Source organism: Nicotiana attenuata, unplaced genomic scaffold, assembly GCF_001879085.1.
Source record: "Nicotiana attenuata strain UT unplaced genomic scaffold, NIATTr2, whole genome shotgun sequence".
NCBI lineage: Eukaryota > Viridiplantae > Streptophyta > Magnoliopsida > Solanales > Solanaceae > Nicotiana > Nicotiana attenuata.
In genome coordinates, this window is record NW_017670873.1 from 262,043 (window position 1) to 275,063 (window position 13,021).

Below are 13,021 nucleotides of genomic sequence, written 5' to 3' on the forward strand. Positions count from 1 at the left end.
CTGATGAAGTGTAAATAAGGTACATAACAAAGAAAATGTATTTAAAAATATTTCCATACCAAAAATTGAGAACAAAAATTACTGTTATTTCAAGTTTTTACATGGAGACTAATCATTACGGGTATTTTCGAAATTTTTGCAATCAAGGATGACCGAGCAAGGTCTTCAAGAAGAAGGTAGAAACCGGAGTGTTATCCCCGATTAGTAAAGAACAACTTTCTACTTATGAGCCGGGTATATAATTAATCAACGATGCTTTGTTACAATTTTGAATTTAAATTACATATTTATTCTAGATTGTGTTTTTCTTGAGGTTGAAACAATTTTTCTTTATCCATGGTTAGTGATTGGGCAACTGGAGGAAGACAACACATGGCAAAGCAAATGGCTGAGCTTCAAGTGACTAAGGCTGTCGAAGAGCGAATAAAAAAGTATCTTGAAGTAGTTGAATCCATTTATGAGATAAAAAAGAAAAAGAAGAAATTGCACAAGACTTAGGCAGGTTCTTGATTGAGCACTTCCAACGTATTACCAACATTATTATTGAAGTCAAGAAAGGTGTACATTGATTGAAGTAGTTAAAATACCTAAAAGAAACCAAACATCATACTTTCAACCTAACCTTATCCTAAAGCAGCACAAAAGTAGAACATAGGAATAGAAAACACTCAATTCACTTATTTACATGGCTCCCACCAATGCCCTGCCCTGCATTCTTTGCCACTCACGGCTTTCTTTTTTCCAGCAGAGCTCTGAGAGGAAAACCAAATCTTCTATTTTGTGGCTGCAAGAACAACGGCTGAACCTTCCACCTGAAATATCAACAGGATCCTTTTCAGCAACAGCGTAAGAGATAACATGTGGTTCAGAAACAAACCCGTGATTTTGAATGGAAATACGAAATACTGCTGCATCCCTTATTACCTTGTAGCATTCGATGCGACTTAATGTATATACATACAAATATATGTATTTTGTTAAAAGATATTTTATATATTATATACATAGTTCAAATCGACATAAAGGAACAAGATACGATATCTGCTACCACTAAGTTGGATTGTATTCATATATAGAGCCACTACATGCTAGAGCATATAGTGTAGAAAGAGGCAAGTGGGTTTTCATAGTTTCGTCAATCATGAATAAGAGGTCTGGTTGTCCTTTTATGACCTTATTGTGTTTAAAAGTCTTTGTGGTCATCACATAAAAGTATTGATAAGGTTATTTGATTTGAACAGGTACATTCACGGATAGATAGATGATACAGGCAGGCGGGGCCAGTAAAAAATGCCAATGTTAAAAGGTCGTAATCTGAATCTAATTGCTCCGATATTGATAGTGAAGATATAGTAAAAGTTTCTGTCAAGTTGTCACATAAGGGTCCACTTCCTAATGGTTTGTCTATATTTGATAACTAAGCGCACTTCCATTCCAAATAAATAGGTGCATGAGTGAGAGAAAGTGAACTTGCTATATCAAAGTTAGTCATTATGACACTGACGTTTGCTTTGGATCAGTGATGATCGTTGATGAACAAGTCCTTTCAATATGGTTGTCCCTAGCATGCTCTGAAATAATTCACTAGTTTATAATAGTACTATATTTTCTTGATAAACACTAAATTTATGGCCAAAAATGAAATATCCACCATGGATTGTAGTGATGTCAATGTTGCTATGATGTTAACTTGTTGATCATGTAGAAATAAGTATCAGATTACGTGGAATTAGGGAGACTGAATTTTCAGAGCTCCAAAGCCCATATAGGATGAATCTTCAGTTATCTAGAATATATAATCAGCATAAGACCAAGGGACCACCACAGATGATGTTACTTGGGGACCAGTATCTCAGAATGACTAGAGTAATATGTAGCTATGCTACTAAAATATCACTTACCATATACTTAGTACCCCAGATTTCTTCCTCAGTAGCAGGAACGGCTGTGATCTTATTTTTGGGGTTCTCGTAGCTTCTCAGTTCTCCAACTGATGTCGAGTAGAAACACCCTGAAAATGCAAATAAAAGATGTCGTTTAAGAAAAGTATAAAGGACAAAGGATATGTTTCATGTTCTGGTTGGATTGATTTCTTGCCTCTGTGAATATCAGTTTCTCAATTATTTATTTACAAACATGTTAATTTGGTCATGGTAAGTCTAAAAAGCATAATTCCTTCGATAGTTATCCCACTAGATAACCAGACCACCTAAATGAGAAGAATAATCTGTCAAACCAACCTTGAGGAAAAGAAGCAAGTGACTTGCCACAAGCACCTTTGAGCAAATCAGCATCATTGGCAAAGGCCACATACCCATCAGCAGTGATTCCCCAGTAGAGGGGTACCTTACCAACTTGATCCTGTTTACAAAAAAATCAAAAAATTTCATAGGTAAGTATCAAAATCAAACCACACCTACTACAACAAAAGGGAATTTGGGTAGGTAAAAGTTACTTACAGTAGCTACAAATAAGGTGGAGGTGGACTTGTCAAAGACAATGAAAGTAAAATTGCCTTCAAGGTGACCAACAACATGATTTGGAGGGTAAGGTGCCCTGTCACGAAGTGCCTTGTATGCTTCAATCACCAGCATCACCTCATTTGCAGACTTGGAAAGGCCATACTGTTGCCTCAGACTCCCTAAGTTGTCAAGTGATCCCTCAAACAAGCAAAATATGTCATCCTTAACAGCAAATGACCTGCCATTTCCCCCATTAAGTTAAGTCTATACATTTACATCTCAATTGGAACAACTTTTAAACAGCACAAAATTGTATTGAAAGACCAAGACAGATGCTTTCATAAAGCTGATACAACATTTACGGTACAGAATCTTATCCTTAGCAAAACAAGTTTACAATTGTAACTCAAATATGATCCTTATCAAGAAATAACTAAAACGACTGTGCATACAGAATTCTATATGCTTTTTTCAAGGGACAGGAATAACCCTCGAGTAAAACATTAAGAACCCGTTAAGACATAAAGAAAATTTTCACTTTTTTCCAAAATCAGCTTTTGGTCATAAAATTTTCAAATTTCACTTGAAGATGCTTTTGGAATTTTTTGAAAATTTGAAAAACTCCAAAAATTTGTTTTTCAAAATTTTCACCCAGACTACTCAAAAAACTTCAAAAACAACCCAAAATTATATTCATATCCAAACACAACTGAATTTTCAAATACCATTTTCATTTGAAAAATTTTTTCACTTTTTTTTATTTTTTTGGAATTTTACAATTATGTCCAAACGCCCAGTAAATCTTGGTAGAAGGCACTTGCCTTCCCTTTCAATTGACAACTAGGAAGCTTGCTTTTTTTGGTTCAAAGGAAGCTTGCTTAAAGTATTAACTGTAGTAAAATCATTTTAAAGTCCATTCTCCAACTACCCAGATCCCGCCCTCAATTTTCAAAGGCAATTGTGGAGATGATTCCACCAAGAAAAGTGTTCTAAAATTGCTTCTTCAAAAATCTTGCAACTTTCCCTAATAGTCGATTTACTAACTTATCGCCAACAACCCAATTCCTTTTATATAGGCAGAATACTGATCTAATCAGGAAAAAGTAACAAGAGACAAAGTAACAAAAGTAACATGGCTATAATTTCGATTCACTACTCTTTTCCAATAGATTTTCCTATCTGACAATCCCCACTACCGCGGGGTCAGCAAGCCCTCCGCCATTAATAACTAAGAGCTAAAAAGAGCTTAAAAGCTGATTTGATCAGCTTAAAAGCCAATCCAAACACCCTCCTAGTTAATTCAGTTACCGTATATTTTTACTTATTCACTATAATAAAAATTTATTTTTGTTTTTACTTGTTTAGTTTAGCAAATCAAGAAAAAGAAATTTTTTTTCCTTATTTACCCTTATTATTAACTATTCATTTCTTAATTTATTTTTAAAATTTCTGAAGTGTCATGATTATTACGGATAAACTTATAAATTAATTTTTTTAAAAGAAAATTTGAAGTCGGGAGTGAATACCTAAAAATGAATGGAAAGATGTATATCTCATACTTGTTGGGGCAAGGTCATGTCACATGTGTCAGATCTCCCCTTTGTTAATTATATCTAGAAATAAGGAAAATTTTATTTTGTGTCCCATACAACTATGAGACATTTTTTTTGTCTCATAGTTTAGTGGACCCAGATTTTGTGAATCTGGAAGTGTAAGATTTGGGGTTCATAAATTTGTGAGAGAAAAAGAAGCCTCACACAATTAATATAAGTTGTGTTAGGCACAAAATAAAACTTCTCCCAAAAATAATGATAAGATAAAATCTGTTGATTTATGTCTGCTAACAATTCACGTGACAATCTTCTCCCTGGCCACTGACAAACAGTGAATTTGTCCAGTTTGCGGAAAGCTATAAGTTTTGAGTTTCACTATGGAAATATCTTGCCCCTGTGGCAAGCCCTAAACAGTCCATCTTATAAGCGCTACAATATTTTATTAAGGTTCTTGGTTTCAGCTAAGCTAACGGTCCTCTCCATGTAAATTATGATTTGGATTCCTTGAATACAGTAGTTATTAAACTTTGACAAGCTTATTCTTCCATCCACTTTGTCGACGTTAATTGGTGACAGTTAGTGTTACGTGCCTATGTCTGTGGATCTAAAAGCTAGATGGGGCTTCCCAAGAAATTTCGAGAACCACCTACAAGGTTTAGGATTATAATAATAATTATTATAATTACCATTATCACCATCTTAATACACTGAAATTCCAGAACATGTTACCGTGCAAAGAAGAAAGCTGAAAATAAATCTTTACGATATAAAAGCATCTCTTAACCTAACTCAACTAAAAAAAAATAGCTCAAAAAATGAAAATTGTCCAAAATTTATAGTATAAAGATCACTTTTTTCCTCACACAACTGATGTGGGACTTCAACACTTTAGAGAGTCCTTTTTTTTTTGGTGTTCAAATTGTAAATAAGTACTATATTGGATTATTTCGTCTCCACCGAAAGGTTGATGATGAAAAGAAAACGAAAAAGAAAGGTTGATGATGAAACTAATAAATGCTAACATGATCTTGACCGTCAGATCACATGATTGTTAGCCGACTGTTTTGCTTCTCTCAGCCGTCATCATCTTTTTTAGTTTCTATCTAAAAGAAACCAAGAAGTTCCCCGGCTTCTGGTTTGACTTAAAATTGATGACAGTTTCTAGTACTAAAAAATTGTTTTATTTGGATTATCAGAAAAATATTCGATATTTAATAAAAATAATCAGTTTACTGAAATATTAACTAGAAATTTTTAGTCTAACATTACTCAAACAGATTATACGATATCTAAATTAGCTAAAATAATCGGATATCAACATGTCCTAAAAATGAAGATGGAAATGGTAACACGTGGAGAGGTTGAATAAATAAGTTTTTAAAAACTTATTTACAAATAATAATAAAAATCTATTTAACTAATAGCAGCATATGATTTTACCAATGAAACTAAAAGGAATAAGCAACGAAAAAATTCGGAGTGATCATCAAAACGAAACTTAGTAAATGCAATATACATGTACAACAACAACAACAAAATTAGAACAACAAAGTAGATGTATTTATTCTATGCGCCGATAATTTAATAAATATTTTACGCTATTAGCTAAATTTGACCTTCAACAACGTATCATCTTTTATAAAGTCTGGTATACTTACCTCAATAATAGAGTGAGAAACCTCTCAGAAACTTCTAGAATCAGTTTAATTTGGTGTAGAAAATCAGTGCATTTGAATTACCACTCAAATAAGCATCATGCATGATAATCCTAATTCATGATGTCACATCCATCAAATCGTCCAATCCAAACCGTTGATCAACATATCAACAAATTCATCAACGTTTCAGATCACGTTGTCAAAGCTGACCAATTTCTATTTAGCACCTTCAGTTAAACTTTTCAATTTGGAAATTACATTTAAACACTCAGCTAAAATTAACTTTATAGAATCAGTCACAACATTTCTATTAAGTTCTTTAGTTGTTATACCTGGGGAGTACAGCGGACTCGTTGTAGTGAGTGTAAGCGAGTTGGACATGATCGCCGATCTGCATAGAAACCGCCGACGAATTGTTTTGAACGAACCGTTTCACCAGAGCTTCCGCCTTGATCTTAGGCGACGGAGTCCGGCTTCCGGCGGCCACAAGCTCGTCGGGCGGCGAAACAATGGAACTGCTAAATACACCCAACATTTTCCGAAAATTCAAAAATAGGCCACACAAGACTCAAGAGTAAGACAATTACACAATCTCTTTGTTTCTCTCTAGAAGTGTGTGGAATTAAGAGTTAGGAGATATGACACGAGAGAGTAATGAAGAGAGGGGCATGGAATTTATAAACAAGACGGCGAGAGCACTTCCGTTATTTTAAGTAATTTTGGGGGTATTTGGGTAATTTGAGAAAGGGATGTTACGTGGAGTGGGACCCGGAAAAGGGGCGATGATTCCTGTAAGGGAATATTAACCCTTGAGTGGAACCCAATCGGAAGCCTGAATTTGGAGGTATATGCTGACGTGTCAAGTAATGGAGATGAAAGCGAAGGAGAAGAGGGATGAGATATGGTGGATTCGCGTCCATCATCGTTGTAATGGATAGTACAGCAGATTCTGCCACGTCAACATGAAGATATTATCACATATATAAAAGATTCTACATTTTTCTTCAAATGATTACTATGTGTATTTATTTCAAAATTTTTGGGCACTTTCTTTTGCGAGAATGATTTTTTCTTTAAGAATAATATTTTTTTTCTAAGTCACCTTGAGTGTATTTGAGCTATTTTATTACGTATTTGTCAATATATGTATATCAAATAACTTTGTTTAAATATTTCGATTTATATTTATTTGAGTAATTTTATACAATAAAGCTTAATATTAAAAAATTACCTAACTTTTAAAAACCGTAGTCTATGATTTCGTTCTAACTTTAACGATATCAATAGCTTTGCTTTTTTACATTGAATTCCGAGTATAAATTTGCTCTTTTCTAACTTCTTCTATATAAGCTCATTCACTTTTAAAATTGAAAAAGAGGAAGCTTTTTCAAGTCCAAACAAGATCATAAATATCGCTTTTTAATTGGGACAACTACAATTTAGTACGTTCATGATTCTTATATTTGTATTCTGAGTTAAAATATTTATTTATCTAGTTGATTCAATTGAAAGAATTAGTCAACTTAACTCTTGATATATAACAAACATCACAAGAAAAACTCGGATGACAGGAGTATAAGATTTTAATTGATTTTTAGTGCAAAATTCTCACGCGACATGTTGTTGTGATACTCTATAATATGTAGATAAAGCTCCTATTTTTGTGGAAGGGTAAAGATATATCTAGTCTTAACATGAATCAAGGAACAAAGTTACAACTTGCAAGAACATATAGATCGAAACTTTATGCTTTTTATCGAATCACACGCATGTATCCTTGCTTTTAGGAAATCTCAATCTCTCCTATAGAGTCTTGTGGCTTTGATTCCCGAAAGGATCCATTCCCAATTGTATTATTGCTTTCTTGGATTTTGTCCAAGTCATACTTCATCTTACCGTTTGCAATAAAGTGAACGTACGCTATTAACTTATCTTATTATGGCAATAAAAAGAAAGAAAGAAAGAAAGAAAGAAAGAGGGAAGATGAAAAAGTAAAACGAAAAAGAAAATAGAGTTTGCATGGTTCTCTAGATGTTACGAGAAAGTAAAATAATTTTCAATTTTAAATTCCATTAAATAGCTAAGTCGATGTTTTCTTGATAGTTGGATTACAACCTTAAACTTTTTTTTTTTTTTTTTTTTTTTTTTTAAGAAGTGTATGCGTGAACAATATGGATGGGAAGATATGAGGGGGCTGATCTTTAGTTGAATCAGAATGCTAATTTATACTATCTGTATATGGGTAAAATTGGGGATAGAGTTAGCCCGATTTTCCGTTGTGAAGCGAGTAACGACGTTATTCGTTACTGGCTCGAGTAAGACCGAAGGTGCCCACATATCAAAATCAAGAGCGGGTGAATGATATGTTGGGTATCGAGCATGGACGAACCCAGAGAGAATCCAGCTCGAGCAATATGAAGAATTGAGGGTAAAGAAATAACGGTTAAAGGAGACAAATGGAGAGCCGAAATATCCGCCATCAGCCGGATATTACGGCGCGAATCACGCTCGGTATTGACTGCGGTTCATACTCTCTTGATAGAAAATGAAGGAAAAGATTTTTACCTTATTTAGACTTGTATTAGGGTTAAAATTCCTCTACTATATAAAGAGGAGGACCCCTTTATTTTTTGACACTGTTATTGGCACACATATCAAGGAAATAATATTTACTTTGGGTTTCAGCAATTGTTTAAGTGATGTTCTGTTATTCACTCAGTTAGTTGGATCCGAGCTCTAACTCGAGGGCTCGATTGAAACCGACCGTTACCATTTAAGCCTAACACGGGGCTTAATTACTTCGCCACATTGGTTAGATCGTTTTATCTCATGTCAATTCAATTATTTATTGTTCTTTGATCATTTGTGTTAAATCAAACCACATATCCTTTAAACCGCATACAAATTTAATTGTTATTATAAGGGTAAACAGTTTGGCACCCACGGTGAGACTAAGGATAATAATGGTGATTTAATACGAATCTTGATAACACACTCTATTTTACACTTGTTCTTTGAAGTTTGATTTCATGATTATTCAATATATCAGATTCCTAGTCTTCTCACTTAAGTGTTGACACTGAATCAGGCCACCACAGTGAAAATAATAAGAGAATGCCTAGCAACACCCTTTGTGGACCTTAACGGCGTTCCAATCGTCGATCAGGTCGATGCCAACTCATAGGTCGTTATCAATGCTAATGTACCAACTGACCCGAATAACAGCGCTCACGGGGCACCTCAGCCATCAATTCATGAAGCGCCTAAAGGGAGAGGCGGTGGAGTTAGCTTACGTTTAATTTTTGAAATGTTGCAAGCCTAACAAATTGCCATAGCACAATTGCAGAATCAAATCACGCGCACAATGCGGCTGAACCCGAACGGGTGGGAGAAGGTACTCGGAGGGAAGAGCGGATTGTCACAGAGCCCGACATGTCCAGATCCGGAGAAATTTCCGAGGTGATAAAAATGCTCGACGCACTGACAAAACGGGTAGAATCCGGTGAAAACAAGATGGAGGCAAACGATAAGAAAGTGGAAACATATAATTCGAGGGTCGATCAGATCCTGAGGGCACCTCCGATAGTGAAGGGACGGAATTCCAAAAAGTTGATTCACAAGCCTTCCCCCCCCCCCCCCCCAAGTGCGGCACTAAAGACGATTCCAAAAAGGTTCTGAATGTCCGATATTCCCAAATACAATGGGACCACATATCCAAACGAGCATGTAACCTCTTACACATGTGCAATAAAAGGTAACGACCTCGAGGATGACGAGATTGAGTCGGTATTGATGAAGAAATTTGGGAAAACCCTGTCCAAGGGAGCAATGATATGGTATCATAATTTACCTCAAAACTCTATTGATTCGTTTGTTATGCTTGCAGATGCCTTCGTAAAGCTCAGGTCGGGGCCATTAAAGTTGAGACAAGGAAATCAGACCTGTGCAAAGTTAAGCAGAGGGATAACGAGATGCTTAGGGAATTCGTATCAAGATTCCAAATGAAACGGATGGACCTGCCACCAGTTGCAGACAATTGGGCCGTTCAGACATTTACTCAGCGGCTCAACCCCCGAAGTTTGGTTGCATCTCAACAGCTGAAGCAAAATATAATAGAGTATCCAGCGGTTACCTGGGTTGATGTCCACAACAGGTACTAGTCAAATATCATAGTCGAGGAAGACCAATTAGGGACCCCCTCAGGTTCGGTTTATCCCTGTAGAGCGAATGACAAGTTTAACAGAGCAGTGTAGGAGTCGAGGCCACCCCGAGATCGATACCAGTCTTACAACTCGGATAGAAGGGGAAACAGACCTAACTATTTGGCCAGGTTCGACAGAAGAAATGATCGGGGTCCAAGCAATTAAGGGTTGGTGAATAAAAACGGGTTTGATAGATTACTTGGAGTCCGGGATTCCCCGAGGCTATCAGAATATAAACTTCAACATAGATGCAGCTAGTATAGTGTTAGCCATCAGTCGCATAAAGGAAACTGGATGGCCGAGGCCGCTTCAGTCTGACCCAACACAGAGAGATCACAGTTTGATGTGCAAATATTACGGTACTCACGGGCATAGAACTGAGGATTGTCGGCAATTAAGGGAAGAAGTGGCTCGGTTGTTCAATAATGGGCATCTTCAAGAATTTCTAAGCTAGCGGGCCAAAAACCATTTCAAAAATAGGGACGCCAAGCAGGTCGAGCAGGAAGTAGCCCAACATGTGATTAATATGATCATCGGAGGAGCAGGCATTCCCCAAGGACCGATGATAAAACACACCAAAGTCTCCATCACAAGAGAAAAACTAACTCGAGATTATGTCCTGGAAGGATCCATCTCGTTTAGTGACGAGGACGCTAAGGGTATTATCCAACCTTACAATGACGCACTGGTAATATCTGTACTTATCAATAAATCTCGAGTTAAGTACGTGTTAATTGATTCAGGTACCTCGACCAACACCATCCGATGGAGAGTCGTGGAACGATTGGGGTTGTCGGATCAAATCGTACTAGCGGTTCGAATACTGAATGGGTTCAATATGGCGTGAGAGATAATAAAGGGTGAAATCATCCTACCGCTCAACACGGCTGGAACCACTCAACAAGCAAAGTTCTATATGATCGAGAGGTACATGAGGTGCAACGCCTTATTCATAAGACTGTGGGTTCATAGCATGAGGGTGGTACCATCGACCTTGCACCAGGCGTTGAAATTTCCAACTTCATGTGGAATCAAAACGGTTTACGGGGAACAATTGGCCGCAAAGGAGGAGTTTCGCCATCATCAAAAGATAAGGGGCTAATCAAAGATAAAGGCACCAAATAGCAATCCCAGGTCTCGGCCTGGACTGAGCCGAAAAATGGGAGGAACGTCTAACAGATGAGGAAGATGACTTTGGGGTCCCGAGATCCTTTGTAGCACCTGATGACGACGATGTTACCAAGTCAACAATCGAGGAACTGGAACAAGTCATATTATTCAAGCATCTGCCGGATAAAAAGGTATACATAGGCACGGGACTAACCCTCAAGCTCAGGAAAAAACTCATTGATTTTCTTAAAACTAATACCGATTGTCTTGCCTGGTCCCACTTAGATATGGCAGGAATCTCACCGGAGATAACAAATCACAAATAGAGTTTGGATCCAAGCTTCCATCCGATTAAACAAAAGAGGAGGCCACAATCCGAGGTCAAACACACATTCATCAAGGATGAGGTATCTAAACTTTTAAAAATAGGTTCCATTCGGGAAGTTAAATACCTAGATTGGCTAGCTAACGTAGTCGTCGTACCTAAAAAGGGGAGCAAACTTAGAATGTGTGTAGATTATAAGGATTTGAATAAGGCATTCTCAAAGGACTCGTTTCCTTTGCCTAACATCGACCAAATGATCGATGCAACGGCAGGGCACGAGGCGCTGAGCTTTCTCGATGCTTATTCCAGGTACAACCAAATATAGATGGCCTTGGAGGACAAGAGAAAACTTCTTTTATGACTAGGTGCGACACTTATTGTTATAACGTGATGCCATTTAGGTTAAAAATTGTCGGTGCCACATACCAACGCCTATTAGCCGAATGTTCGAGGAATAAATAGGGAAATAAATGGAGGTTTATATTGATGACATGTTAGTTATGTCCCTGCGAGCAGAGGACTATTTGAGGCATTTGCAGGAAACCGTCGACACGCTAAGGGAATACAATATAAATTTGAATCCAGAAAAGTTTGCCTTCGGAGTCGGCTCGGGCAAGTTCCTCAGATTCATGGAATCTAATCGGGGGATAAAAATCAACCTGGATAAGATAAAGGCCATAGAAGATATCACCGTGGTTAACCACGTCAAGGCAGTAAAAAGGCTGACCGGGCGAATAGCCGCATTAGGCCGATTTATTTCTAGGTCATCGGATAAAAGCCACCGGTTTTTCTCGTTAGTAAAGAAAAAGAGCAATTTCGCTTGGACCCCGAAGTGCCAAAAGGCTTTGGAGGAACTCAAACAATACTTATCGAGCCCTCCCTTGCTGCACACCCCGAAGGCAAACGAGCAACTATACCTTTACTTGGTAGAGTCCGAGGTAGCGGTAAGTGGTGTCTTGGTTTGGGAAGAAGAAGGTACCAATTTTCTATATATTATGTTAGTAGAACCGTGGGTGATGCCGAAACGAGGTATCCACACCTGGAAAAATTAGCGCTTGCCTTTCTAAGTGCATCTAGGAAACGAAAATCATATTTTTAATGCCACCCTATATGTGTCATAACCTCGTGCCCGTAAGGATTGTTATGCATGAAATTCTTAGGCCGACTAGCAAAGTGGGCCGTAGAGATTAGTGGGTACGACAATGAATACAAACCCCGAACATCTATAAAGTCCCAGATATTGGCGGACTTCGTGGCTGATTTCACACTGGCCATGATCCCCGGGGTCGATAAAAAATTATTACTTGCTTTGGGGACTAGCTTGGGGGTCTGGACTATATTCACGGACAATGCCTTCAACGCGAAAGGTTCCGGGTTGGGTATCATGCTAAAACCCCCTACAGGTAGCATAATAAGGAAATCAATTAGAACTGTGAAATTGACTAAGAATGAAGCCGCATATGATGCTATAATTGCAGGTCTGGAATTGGCTAAAACCTGATGGATGAGGTTATCGAAGCCTAGTTCGATTCCCTCCTCGTTGTTAACTAGGTCAACAGAACATTCAAAGTCAAAGAAGACCGTACGAAGGTACTACGATGAATTGCAAGTAGGCTTACATTGGTTCGACGAATGGATGCTACAATATGTGCCTCGAGATCAGAACAGTGAGGGCGATACGTTGGCTATTTAGGATCATCGGTGGACTCTG

At 37.5% G+C, this 13,021-nt stretch overlaps 1 protein-coding gene across 1 annotated transcript; it reads right to left on the reverse strand.

Annotated features, from left to right (window-relative positions):
• Nucleotides 1-510: 510 nt before the first annotated feature.
• Nucleotides 511-6,331, reverse strand: LOC109244109 (stem-specific protein TSJT1-like). The gene is made up of 5 exons (XM_019411147.1): nucleotides 6,006-6,331; nucleotides 2,460-2,700; nucleotides 2,241-2,361; nucleotides 1,902-2,011; nucleotides 511-812 (listed from the first exon to the last, which is right to left on the reverse strand). The coding sequence occupies exons 1-5, from the start codon at nucleotides 6,206-6,208 to the stop codon at nucleotides 774-776; spliced, it is 714 nt and encodes a 237-aa protein (XP_019266692.1). The 5' UTR covers nucleotides 6,209-6,331; the 3' UTR covers nucleotides 511-773.
• Between the last annotated feature and the right edge of the window lie 6,690 nt (nucleotides 6,332-13,021).

Excerpts from the sequence above, each read along its gene's own strand:
- LOC109244109 (XM_019411147.1), bottom strand. The coding sequence starts at position 6,208 with ATGTTGGGTGTATTTAGCAGTTCCATTGTTTCGCCGCCCGACGAGCTT. Across the intron at positions 2,362-2,459 it reads CCACCTTATTTGTAGCTACT|GATCAAGTTGGTAAGGTACC; the intron begins GTAAGTAACTTT and ends TTTTGTAAACAG. Across the intron at positions 813-1,901 it reads TCTGGGGTACTAAGTATATG|GTGGAAGGTTCAGCCGTTGT; the intron begins GTAAGTGATATT and ends TTGATATTTCAG.